The sequence below is a fragment of the Lepisosteus platostomus genome, chromosome 23 (genome assembly GCF_059453375.1).
Source record: "Lepisosteus platostomus isolate fLepPlt1 chromosome 23, fLepPlt1.hap1, whole genome shotgun sequence".
Classification (NCBI taxonomy): Eukaryota; Metazoa; Chordata; class Actinopteri; order Semionotiformes; family Lepisosteidae; genus Lepisosteus; species Lepisosteus platostomus.
Window position 1 is genome coordinate 9005767 of NC_142633.1, and position 12592 is coordinate 9018358.

The 12592-nt window shown below is 51.1% G+C and overlaps 1 protein-coding gene across 4 annotated transcripts in view; it reads left to right on the forward strand.

The window, feature by feature from the left end:
• Window positions 1-12592, forward strand: part of klhl21 (kelch-like family member 21) — a 37318-nt gene that overhangs the window by 17661 nt on the left and 7065 nt on the right. For 3 of the 4 annotated variants that reach the window (XM_088617271.1, XM_088617270.1, XM_088617269.1), the window contains 2 exons: window positions 8969-10232; window positions 12029-12434. In XM_088617271.1, coding sequence (XP_088473397.1) covers window positions 9206-10232; window positions 12029-12434 — 1433 coding nt within the window. In that variant the 5' untranslated portion in view covers window positions 8969-9205. Of the gene's footprint in view, window positions 1-8234; window positions 8442-8968; window positions 10233-12028; window positions 12435-12592 lie in introns of all 4 variants that reach the window. The other variant, XR_015929627.1, reaches the window with a different exon arrangement.

Consider the following 12592-nt stretch of genomic DNA (forward strand, 5'->3'; position numbering starts at 1 on the left):
TCCTGGGAGTCCCTAATGGGAGTCCCTAATGGGAGTCCCTAATGGGAGTCCCTAATGGGAGTCCCTAATGGGAGTCCCTAATGGGAGTCCCTAATGGGAGTCCCTAATGGGACAGCGACTCCAACAACAGTTTACATCAGGGCTGCCTAGTTAGGTGCGGGGTCAGGTCATTGCCCTATAGGGTCAGGATGGGCGGGTTGGGTCGTGTAGGAGCACAAGTCCGATTCCATTGCTCTAGCAGTTTTGTTGTCCTTTCATGTCTTATGGGTATATATTCCTCTGCACATATGATGGAGCTTTCGTGCTTGTTACTTTATTTTGAGATATCCTGCATAGGCAGACGGAGAACTTAAAAGAAGAGAAAATTCCCTTCCTGCTTTCTTACAAGTGCACGCATTTTTTGTAAACCTGGAGGTGGATTAAATTGCTGTGCGGCCGGCTGCCGTCTCTGATTCGCCGTGCTGCGGTCTCAGCTCAGGATTTCTAACAGGGCTCCACTGTTCTCTTATCTACTCGCACTCTGTGCCAAAGATACCCCTCAGAAGGAATGCAAAGCCATGAGCAGCTCCCTGAGCTGGTGCCTTTTATGGTATACTTGAGTGAGAGCGCTATCATTTTAAACACTGGTGCCAGGGTGAGTTAGGTGGCCAGGGGTTCTGTTGGCACAGTCAGTCAGTGGAGTTGTTTGGTTGCAGCTGTGGTTCACAAGTGAATTATCCAGATGTGCCCTGTATCCATGTTATTAGACCCAGCCTCGTCTTGCAGAGCTGGGCAGGTGAGATCGTGTTTCTTGCTACTCTGGACACGTGGAACTGTACAGTTTTGGATCGAACTTCAAGAATGTCACCCCAGCAAGCGTCTAGAATGAGTGTGCAGGACAGTCAAATGTGTATTTTTTAGATCTTTCTCATTGTGAAAATATTGTATGGCTTCAGCAATTCCTACCCGAAAGCCACTACATGCCGATTTCTGAAGCTCCCTAATGTATGAGATCTTTCTCACTGCTGGCTCGGTGCCCCAGGTGCCTGTGTGTGTCCAGGGGCAAGTGGACTGTGCTTGACTGTGCTGGTGCCGTGTGGTCTTCTGGGGCGGCCTGTGTTTGAGATCGGCAGCAGGAGAAGGCTGGGCCCCAGCCTGCAGGCCTCTTGCCCTGCGTCAGGGTATCCTGGGATACAGTGGGGCAGGCAGGAGGGGCGTGGCCTCGCGTGGGAGGCCTACAGTAAGAATCGCCTTCAGACAGAACAAGGGTGACCAGTTGTACAATACAAGTTGACTGACCAGGGTGGTGGGGAATAGGGGTGCTGGAAGATGGGTTTGAGGGTACTGTAGGATCCCCAGAAACAGTAACACCCTGTTATAAATAACATTTATGCTCCGAATGTGCTTTTACAGCACATCGGACCTGCAGTTCAGTGGTTCATAGTAGATTTTATTTATAATTATTGTATTCTAAACTGGGGTTAAACTGGGTTTTCTTGATTTGAGCCTTTTTAGTATCACATAAACTTAGATTATATTAAAGAAAATAGGTTTATATACTTAAGGCCTGAGTTTTTCTTTGTGAGCATTTGAGTATTTTTTAATCTAATTTTGTGCCTTTTGATCCAGTTTTCCCTTTTCAGTCAAATTAAAATGCATTCTAGTATGTCAGATCTAGCAGCAGTGCTTAAACTGGCGTTGTAATCTGGTTAAGAGTAACGGAATTATTTGTAAACTGTTAAAAGATGTTTTTACAAAGTACTGCCAGCAGGGGGCACTTTCTTTTTGCTGGTGCTGTGCTGTTTACAGTGGTAGTGGATGTCACATGTAGTCGGCCTGTTTTTAATTTAATGGTATTTGTTTGCAGGCTGGATTCCAGATGGGCATTCTTTATGGCTTGTTCACGATGTGTTTTTTTCCTTTTAATTTTATTAAACAATAGCAGGATAGCTTTATTCCAAATCTGCATTGTATTACTTGTAATAAAAGAGCTCAGTTTAAGTTATACATCATATTTTAGGCATTAAAACATTCCATGCTGGGCCTCAATATATTTGAGACACATGCCTTATTGATCCATATAAGAATAAGGTGGATTTGCTTTAGTTGTCTTTGGTATATTAAAAATATATATTATAATATATTAAAAATAGAATATTAAAGCATAAGACCAGTTTATTGTCGTTTCACTTATAGCAGTTCATCCTTTAATCCTGCATCCTTTAGTGTAGGGCCTGTATTTAAGGCGAAGACCTTGAGAGATTGTTTTATTTAGTTCAAGCCTGGTGTTATTTGTAATGTTGTTTGTTTCCAAACTGTATTAATCTTTAAAAGTATTGATTAATGCATCTAGACAACCTGTAGGAGTATTAATGTGACGGCGTAGTGTTTAATGCTGGTGCCTCACAGCTTCTGGGTCCTGGGTTAAACTCCACACTGTAGCACCTTCTGTGTGGAGTCTGCATGTTGGCCTTGTGTTCACCTGGTTACCCAGTTGCTCTCAACTTGCAAGGACGTGCTGGTTGAATCAATGGGTGACTCTTACCTGTGTGCGTGTGCCTTGGAATAGACTGGCATCCCATCTCCCGGTGTTTTTCTGCCATGTGCCAGTCTCCACATATCTCCACAAACCTCTACAGAAATAAGCGTCCTGTTGCCAAAGGGCGTTTTTTTCTGAGCATTTTGGCTCTGGACTTCCCAAGGGCAGTGTCTCTGATTGATAGGCTGTCCTAAAATGATTGTGTTTCCAAGATTTAGACGCTGTGATGCTGACCGTATACAGTATGTCATACGCTTTTGACTCAAACTGAACTGCAGAGCATGTGTACGTTCATACAACATGTATGGGTGGGTAATCATGGTGCCAGCCCTCCACATGTGAACCGTGTTACTCAGCATAGTTACATCTCCAGGACCAGCCAGCAGACCCACTAAAGTCTTTGTACAACAAAGGTGCTGTTAAATTTCTCTGATGGGACAGAACTAAGTCCAGCTCTGTCTTCCCATTTTATCAAAACACCACAAATGTCCTGCTGGCAACCTGTTTTTCAAAGCGTTGCACCCCTGATGGACAGACCTCACTGACTTTAGGCTTTGGTATAGGGAAGGGCTATTCTGATCTGATTGGCTTTTACATTATTCAGGACACTCAAGTAAAGCAAGTTGAATTCTGAGCGTAATAGCAAAACATTTTCAGGTCATCAATTTATTCAGATATTTGTATTTTTCATTATTGTATGGTTGGTTTCCTAAGACGTGACTAATCCTTGTTGAATGCTCGAGATGCGAGGTGTTATTTTTGTTGCTCTACAGTCTGGCCTTGGAAATCTTGTCCTATGACTGAGTTAGGACATAACTAATATGGACCTGAATGTGGTGTTGGCTTTCTTTCTTTCTGCAGAAAAAAAAATGGCTTGTAAGTGTGCTGTCCCTTTAAGAGGTGGAGGAGAGGGTCTGACTTTGTGGTTGTAGCTGTGAGAGGGGGAACTGCCGAAGAGTGGAGGTTCGAGGTGTGATAATGGTGGCTGTGGGGCGGTGTAACGGCCAGTTTGGGCTTTCATTGTCTCCCCTCCAGCCACATATGACCTTCATCTAAATAACATTTAAAAAGTCTTACTTGACAGTACTGCAGCTCCCTAATTGCAGTGAGCGTTCTGAGTATCGTAAGGTGTACATAATCTGTTATCGGTGATATGTTTAAGAAATAAGTTGCAATTAGGCTATTAAACTGAAAACTCCTAGACAGTCCCAGATAATGCCTGCTTCAAACACTGATCTGGAGCTTGAGCTACAAAGGAAAAGGAACGAGCATAACTGTTGCCATTAGCCCACCGGTCCAAGGATCCTTTCTAGCTGCTTCTGAAAAGACCCCTGAGAAGCAGACCTGGTGACCCCACTCCCATGAACCCCAAAACTGTTTTGAGAATCTCTGTCTGACAGATCACAGGATGTAGGCTCCAGCCTCGCAGCTGGGCTGCTTGTTCCACGCTCCCACCACCCTTAGGGTAAAGAAATGCTTCCTGTCTTGAGTCAAGGATCTCATCCAGCTGTTTCTTGACAGATCACAGGATGTAGGCTTCAACCTCGCAGCTGGGCTGCTTGTTCCACGCTCCCACCACCCTTAGGGTAAAGAAGTGCTTCCTGTCTTGAGTCAAGGATCTCATCCAACTGTTTCTTGACAGATCACAGGATGTAGGCTTCAACCTCACAGCTGGGCAGCTTGTTCCACGCTCCCACCACCCTTAGGGTAAAGAAGTGCTTCCTGTCTTGAGTCAAGGATCTCATCCAGCTGTTTCTTGACAGATCACAGGATGTAGGCTTCAACCTCACAGCTGGGCTGCTTGTTCCACGCTCCCACCACCCTTAGGGTAAAGAAGTGCTTCCTGTCTTGAGTCAAGGATCTCATCCAGCTGTTTCTTGACAGATCACAGGATGTAGGCTTCAACCTCACAGCTGGGCTGCTTGTTCCACGCTCCCACCACCCTTAGGGTAAAGAAGTGCTTCCTGTCTTGAGTCAAGGATCTCATCCAACTGTTTCTTGACGGATCACAGGATGTAGGCTCCAACCACACAGCTGGGCAGCTTGTTCTACACTCCCACCACCCTTAAGGTTGAGAAGTGCCTCCTGTCCTGACTGGAGGATCTCATCCAGCTGATTCTTGAAGGATCACGTGTAGATGAAGCCGATACATCACTCAGTCCGCAGCCCCTTGGGTAAAGGAGAGCCTGGTGAGCGAGCACCTCCAGGGCAGTGGAATGTGGAGCCAAACTCTCCCTGGCACCGCTTGGGGAAGTGCACGCTAAGAATGCACTCTGTGGGCTGGCAGCCGTGGTCATCACATGGAGACACTGCTGTCTCCGTGCTGCTCGCCCAGTAAACAAATGCCATACCAGCCGCCGTAGGCCTCCATCCCACTGCAAGGGCTGGATCGCTTTCTTTCTGTCCCCTGCCAATTTTGGTGTCCCTGTAAACTAAGCCTGTAACTTAGAATTGCTCAATAGATGTCATGTGCAAATTACACAGATATTTTTTTTTTTAATCAGGCGCTGTAGGAGGTCACCGCAGTTAAGTGCATCTTGTTTCGCCAGAGTTGCTAGTTCCATGCCTCGCAGTCTGACGTGTTCCAGAGTCCTGATCCCGGCCTGATTGTCCGGGAGGACTCCGGGATCACCGCTGCACAGGTGTTGAGATGGCGCATTCTGGCGCCGGGTGTCAAGAGGAAATGGTCTCCCAGACAACCGTTCAGATCGGATCGTTGCGCTCTGTGACCCCTGCGGATGGGAACATCTGTAGGGGGTGGCTGACAGTCAGGTGGCGCTGTCCTGCTCCTCGGGGCTTGTGCACAGTGTTCGGTCTCTGTGCGGACGCCGCGCAGGTCTCCTCTTGTGCTGGGACGTCATCGCTGCCCAGGTTGTTTGAGGACTTTGCTGTCGGGATCTGCGGAGTGTGTTTCTGGGCTGGCAGCCAGCGAGACTGTCGGAGCCAGATCGGTGGGAGGGATCAGCTTTATTATTTAGCCTTAGACTCAGAGTCTCAGCCTCCTCTCCTGCGGGGCCCGGTGTCCTCTTGTTTTCCTTTCACCTGAGCTCTGCCACATAGTCAGTCTAATTGCGCAACTGCTTTTGAATGGGCTCCGGGGAGTTTTTCCGTGTGGCTGTACCTTCCAACACTGATGGACTGGCATCTCATCCAGGGTGTGCCCTGCCTTGTACCCTGAATGGGCAACCCTGGCAACCCTGAATGAGATGAGCTGGTTAGAAAATAGATGGGTGTATGTCTCGAAGGATCTGTGAAAGGTCTCCTGACGATTCCTGTATATGTCTGTACCTAAAAAATAATAATTCAGTGAATTGTTTAACCACGCAGTCGTGTTGGAGCAGGTGCCAGAAGATACTAGCCCTTAGACGGCCTCAGAAGGCGGTCCACAAGCTCTCTTTGTCAAACCAGAAACGACTTCCTAAACTGCAGCTGAAATGTGCCTTCCTCTTTCCTGGTTTTAAAATATCAGCTCGGTCACAGCCACGTGCCAGGCCTCCTGGAGTTCGTAGGAGCTGTGCTTTCCTGACCGGGTAGGATCTGAAGGAGGCTGTGCTCTGCTCTCTGCTAGCTGCTGTGCAGTTGGAGATGGTTTGTTTCACAGTGCAACAGGGGGCTTTTGGATGTGCGTCTGCATTCATTCTGTTCACACCTGCTACAAACCGGAGGCATTGATTTTCTAATTACGATTTCAAAAATATTTAAAACGTTTGCCAGATGTATCTGTCCGTGTGTGGCATGTGCACATTTTCTTGGTAAACCTTTGTAATTGTTTTTCAGTAGTTAAGACTCCGTTTTCCTTCATCTTCGGCAGTTTTCCTTGACGTAGTTCTGTTGTTCACATTCCGCCCAGAAATGAATTTGCCTGATGCGCAGTATAAAACGAAGAAGAGGTTGTTTTATTTTTCTTAGCTGGAGTATAGTTCTGTGAAGGGGATTCTTGGCTCACTGCACTTTTGAGATTTTTAATTTTGTGACTGCTGTAGGATCCTTGATGCTTCCCGTTCAAATCGCTTCAATTCAATCACTGTAATCAGGCTCGCATTCTCTCGCTGCAGCAGCCTTCCGTAGAGTTTTGTTAGCTTGTTATGTTTAGATGCTTTTTGTGGGCGCGTGGGTTTTAAAGGGCTTTGAATGGAGGCTTACATCCATAGCCTCCTGTCTTGAAATGAATTCTTTCTTTACCAAGCCTTCAGACTATGCAGACTTCCTATATAGACCTAATTCTTCTGTAGTGTGCTCCATTGTCTATCAGGTGCTCTTTAATGCCAATAAAAATAGATTAGAGGTTTGTCAATGTGCACGTTTTCTGGTAACGTTGAATACAAAATCATTTCCTTTATCATTACATATCGCTCAGGTAGCAGATGAGTTGCTGGAGTTGGGCGTTTTGTGAACGGACTGTCTTGATTCTGATACAGGTCTTCCTTTGTTTTGTTTTTTTCTGGGAAATCCTTGGAGGTTGTGGGGTCTATCCAGGGGGTCCCCAAAACCAAGGGAAACTTTTCACCTCCTCTTCAGTCGCGAATGATGCGTCTTCATAGTGTACCAGATCCCACGATACTTAATCTGTGGATTTGCTGATAACGTGTTAGGATTTGTGTTGTCATGGGGGACGTCTTTGTATTTGCTACAGCTTTCCGTTCGATTTTTATGTTGGAATGGGGGGGAGTCCCTTTGGGGAAAGGCCTCCCCCCAGCCTGGAAAGATGGGAGCCTTGCACCTCACGCAGAGTCTGCCGCGGATGCTGAGCCAGGAAGCTGGTACCCGAACCGCGGGACTGGGAGTGTGGGGGAGCCCGCGCTGCCAGCGTGTATTGAGGGTTCATTGACGAGCCTTAGGAGGCCAAGGCGCTGTGCGTTTTGCTTCTGCACCAAGCAGTCCTTCGCTCTGTGCTACAGTAGCTCTGCACTGGATTAGAGTCCTTTCGGCACTTGGTCCTTATCCCCGGAAAGGTCAGCCTGCCAACCGAACCCGCGGAGAGCAGCGTTGCGCTGGGGAACGTGGAGAAGGGCAGAGGTCTCTGTGATTGGGCCGGGGATTCTGCCCAGAGCCGTGGATATTTATAGGCTGAAATGTGAGGCCGGGGCAGGTCACAGAGGCAGCTCCTCCAGAACCTTCCTCCCTGCTGACACTGTGGCTTTTGTTCCCCGTTCAACGCGCCGAGATCCTTTCTGATTGAACTGCTTTCCAATTTTAGCAGTTAGCGTGCTGCGGAATAATGGATGACGCGTCATAAACCTGCAGTTTAGTAGTACAGAACCACGTGACTCGATCAGGGTTGATTCTAGACATTTTTTAAAAGATTTTAAGTTCGGGCCTGATTGTATAACGTGGGTTGGAGTTTACCAGGATATAGAATACTGTAGATACTGGGTTGTAGTGTAGCACGAGTTAATAGGGTGGTTCATCTGAAACGCTGAGAGAGTGTGCAATTACCTTACTGTTATTTACGTGCTAGCATGATTAGGTCATTTTAATTATGCTAGCTCGCTTAATTTGCTTTTTAGTTTGGATCAAGTGCAGCCTGGTGAGCTTCAGAGAGTTGTGTGCTAGAGTTGTTGGGGTTTTCTGGTCTGAGACAATCATGCCCTTCTGGTAAGAGCACGGCGACTCCAAGTCTCCAGGGGTTAAGATACACGAGCTGTTACTCAGGAGGACTGATTCACCGAGACCGGGAGGGGGGCTGCAGGTGACGACATCTTCCTGTCTGCTCCAGTCAGGCGAGTAAGAAGAGCCCAGCCCCACCTCCGCGAGGAATGGTCACTGTCTCCGAGGGTATTTATAGACCTGCCGGACAGCTCAGCTGTCTTTCTTCAAAGAAGAGCCCTGGAACTGGTCACTCTTACTGTCTCGTCCTGCTTCTCCCTGCCGAGAGTTTATTTTTCCTGTGGTCCTGTACAGAAGTCCACTCGAGGTCTCGCAGGTAACTACCCTTGACATTACCGCCGAAGGATCAGCCTGAAAAACCGAGGTTCCCGCGCGAGATAACATTTCTGGCCGCGGTATGTTTTTCTAGGGGGAGTGTGTTATTGCCTCAAGCGAGAAGACTGTGCTCACCGTGTGCAGGCTCTGTTCTCGGTCTCTCATACGGGGGTCGGATTATATGATAAGTACGGAGGCTGGTATTAAAACACGAGGGATATGGGGGAAATCGAGAGAATTGCCGAAAAACTGGGGGGGAGGAGCTGCTTAAGTTGGTATCGAAAACGTGCATGTGAACTAATCCTCTGTGTTGTTTCTCAAGACGGCGGTCTGTTGAGAGTCCCGTCAGACGTGACCGATTGCTTGTTGTGAACGGAGCCTTCAGAGTTTCCTGTAACGTATCCAGCGATCATCTGTTACAGTGCTCGCTGATCCCTAGAAGGCAGATTTTCCCCCTCCTGCTGTAGTGTCCGACTACGACCCTGGATCTTCACTTAACGACCTCGTCTTTCCTTTTTTTTTTTACAGAAGCCTGCTTGTTGTGGGGACGCCTCTTATTTCAGCGGAACGCTGTGCTTGCGGAGTGGACGGAGTCGTTTGTTTCAGACTTCGGGGCGATCGGGAGGGGCGGAAACGCTGACTGGCCCGCGTTTTACCCCCCAGCTGCGCGCGGTGCTCTGAGAGCCCAGGGAGCAGATCCGGAGCAGCACAGATTCAGAGAGAGACCCCAACCCCCCCCCACCCCCCCACCCCCCCGGCCTCCCCATGGAGAAGCCTGCAGTCCAGACGCAGCCCTCCACGCTGCCCTTCTTCGACACCGCCCACGCCCTCAACCTGCTGCGGGGCATCCACGAGCTGCGGGCCGAGCGCAAGTTCTTCGACGTCACGCTGCGCGCCGAGGGCCGGGAGTTCCCCTGCCACCGCGCGGTGCTGGCGGCGGCCAGCAACTACTTCAAGGCCATGTTCGCCGGCACGCTGCGGGAGAGCGCCATGGACTGCGTGGAGCTGCACGAGGTGTCGGCCGAGCTGCTGGGCCTGCTGCTGGACTTCTGCTACACGGGCCGCGTGACGGTCAGCCAGGACAACGTGGACCTGCTGCTCAAGACGGCCGACCTCTTCCAGTTCCCCTCGGTCAAGGAGGCCTGCTGCGCCTTCCTGGAGCAGCGACTGGACGTCTCCAACTGCCTGGAGATCCAGGACTTCGCCGAGGCCTACGCCTGCCGGGGGCTGGCCGAGAGCGCCCGCCGCTTCGCGCTCAGGAACGTGGCCGAGCTGGCCGGCGGCAAGGACTTCGCCCGGCTGCCCTGGAAGCGGCTGCTGGAGCTGGTGTCGGACGACGGGCTGTGCGTGGACAAGGAGGAGACGGCCTACCAGATCGCCGCCCGCTGGGTCAAGGCCGAGCCCCAGCGGCGCCTGCACCGCTGGCCCGAGCTGCTGCAGCAGGTGCGCCTGCCCTTCGTGCGCCGCTTCTACCTGCTGGCCCACGTGGAGAGCGACCCCCTGGTCTACCTGTCCCCGGCCTGCCTGCGGCTGGTCAGCGAGGCCCGGGCCTTCCAGTCCTGCGCGTACGACCGCCACGACCGGCCCTGCCACCGCATGCGGCCGCGCCCCTCCACCGGCCTGGCCGAGATCCTGGTGGTGGTGGGCGGCTGCGACCAGGACTGCGACGAGCTGGTCACCGTGGACTGCTACAACCCCCAGACCGGCCAGTGGCGCTACCTGGCCGAGTTCCCGGACCACCTGGGGGGCGGCTACAGCATCTCGGCGCTCGGCAACGACATGTACGTCACAGGTAGGTGGAGCCGGGCCGGCGGTCCGGGTCGGCTTCGGACCGGCGGCCGCGCGACTCGAGGGGGCGGGGCTCCTTGCGGGAGGGTCCTTGCTCTGTTTGTGCGCTGGCCGCGAAGGATCTAGTCAGGGTGAAGTCCAGGCTGAACAAATTGGAGGAACGTAACCTTCAGCCTTTCTGCTGTTCCCGGCCTGGTTTCTGTAGTGTTGGAGCACATGATCCCCCCCGCAGTCCATCGCAGAGTTACCCCCCAGCGGTGCTGCTCCCCACTTACACAGCTGGGGTACAGTGACTCACTCAAGGCAGGACAGCAGAGCCCGCGGCTGGGACTCGAACCCACAGCCAGGCAGCCATGGGTCCACCAGTTCACACAATGCGCTGTGCTGCCCCCAACAAATCGATTATCTCCCCGTTCACATCAGGTCATCGCTCACGGTAAATTATTAACCTTTGGGCGGCTGACCTTTTATCGATCGCGTGGTGATCGATACCTTTTCACGTGACTTAATAATATTCAAGAAAACGAAGGAATGGAATTGTGCTGATGAGAAATGTGAGCCTTTAGAAGCTCCAAATAATAATGCGCCGATGTGATGGATTTTCGATTGGAGGGATGTGTTCTGTATTGGCGGTGCGTTTCCACAAAATGGGGCTGTTTTTGCCTGTGCAGAGTGAGCTCGTCAGGGAGCGTACTGCAGACTCGCTTTGTTTGTGTTCCACTGGATTGATGTGGAAGCTGTGATATTTCCCAGGCCTCTGTGTTACGAAGGGGCAGGCAGCAGGTTTATAAATACCGCTGCTCCTGTCCTGCTGTGTGAGTGAGAGAGAGATGGAAGGGGGGACACAGTGTTCTGCCAAAGAAGTTACTGGACTCGCACTTCCCAAAAGTGTTGTGCTGCCCGCGCAGCAGTCCTGCTAGTGTGATTCAGAGAAAGGAGGGCTCTGAGCACAGAAATAGGGCCTGTTACCGAAGAGTCCTCTTTGCACATCCCTAAAAATGGATGCCATGTGGCAAATTCCCAAAACAACACACTGATCCTCCAGTAGTAGATACCGTCGCAGCTCCCGAGCAGCAGTGCACAGCAGACGTCTGCAGAATGAACGTAGAGAATGAAGTAGCATTTCAGGAACCTATAGATTTCCATCAAAAGCTTTAGCTGTTCTTTTCTGAATGTTTATAATTCCCTTTCCCTTGGTTTAAGAGCCAGGCTGATGTGCTTGCTATTACCAGTTATTGAAATTTCTGAGTGGTATATTTTTTGCCACTGAAGGGAACTTTAAAGACATGAAGTCAAAAGCCAACCTTTTTAGAAAATGCCATGTAGCTCTAAAAAGCCCATGAATGTGTATAGTGAGCAGGAAGAGGGATGGAAATCCTGTGTACATGAATTGCCAGTCGGAAGGGAGATGGGAGACGGGAGAAAATCCTGGCCCAAAATGTTTCCATCGGCTTCAGAAGCGAATTTCTCTCGGTGTGAAGGGGTTCTGCCTGCACAGTGATGATTGGCCTCCCCAAAGGGACGTTTTCAGGTGGTTCGGACCTGTAGGGCTGTTCTTGTTCGTTCTTCAGCTTGGCCCCTCACAGCGGTAACCTCTGACCGGTCGGCTCGCCTGCATCTGGCCGCTGACCCTGCCTTCGCTTTCGTGTTTGCCCCTCTCGCCCTGACCTCCCCCGGCCGTTCCCCATTTTCCAAGCACCTCGCCTGGGCTCGGGCTCGGGAAGCGATCGGTGACAGGGGGGGTGGAGCAGGAGGGAGTTCGCGCGTGCTGACCGGAGCCCCTGGTCTGTGCCCCTGCAGGAGGCTCGGACGGCTCGCGGCTCTACGACGGCGTGTGGCGCTACAACTCCAGCGTGAACGAGTGGACGGAGGTGTCGCCCATGCTGAAGGCGCGGGAGTACCACAGCTCCTGCGTGCTGAAGGGCCAGCTGCACGTGGTGGCGTCCGACAGCACCGAGCGCTACGACCACGTGCTGGACTGCTGGGAGCCTCTCCAGCCCATGCTGCACCCCATGGACAACTGCTCCACCACCGCCTGCAGGGGGCGCCTCTACGCCATCGGCTCGCTGGCCGGCCAGGACACCATGGCCATCCAGAGCTACGACCCCCAGAGTGACCGCTGGGCCCTGGTCAACTGCGGTCAGCTGCCTCCCTGGTCCTTCGCTCCCAAGACCGTCACCCTCAACGGCCTGATCTACTTCGTCAGGTAACAACGGGGTCTCCGGCTCTGCAAAAGTTTCGGTTCGGTTTTAGTTTGTCGTGTGCGCTTAAAGGCTTATTTGCATGTATGCTCCTATACAAGGACAACAAACACAGAGCAGCAACAACAACAAGTTAAATAACATACATCTTAGAGAAAAAAAA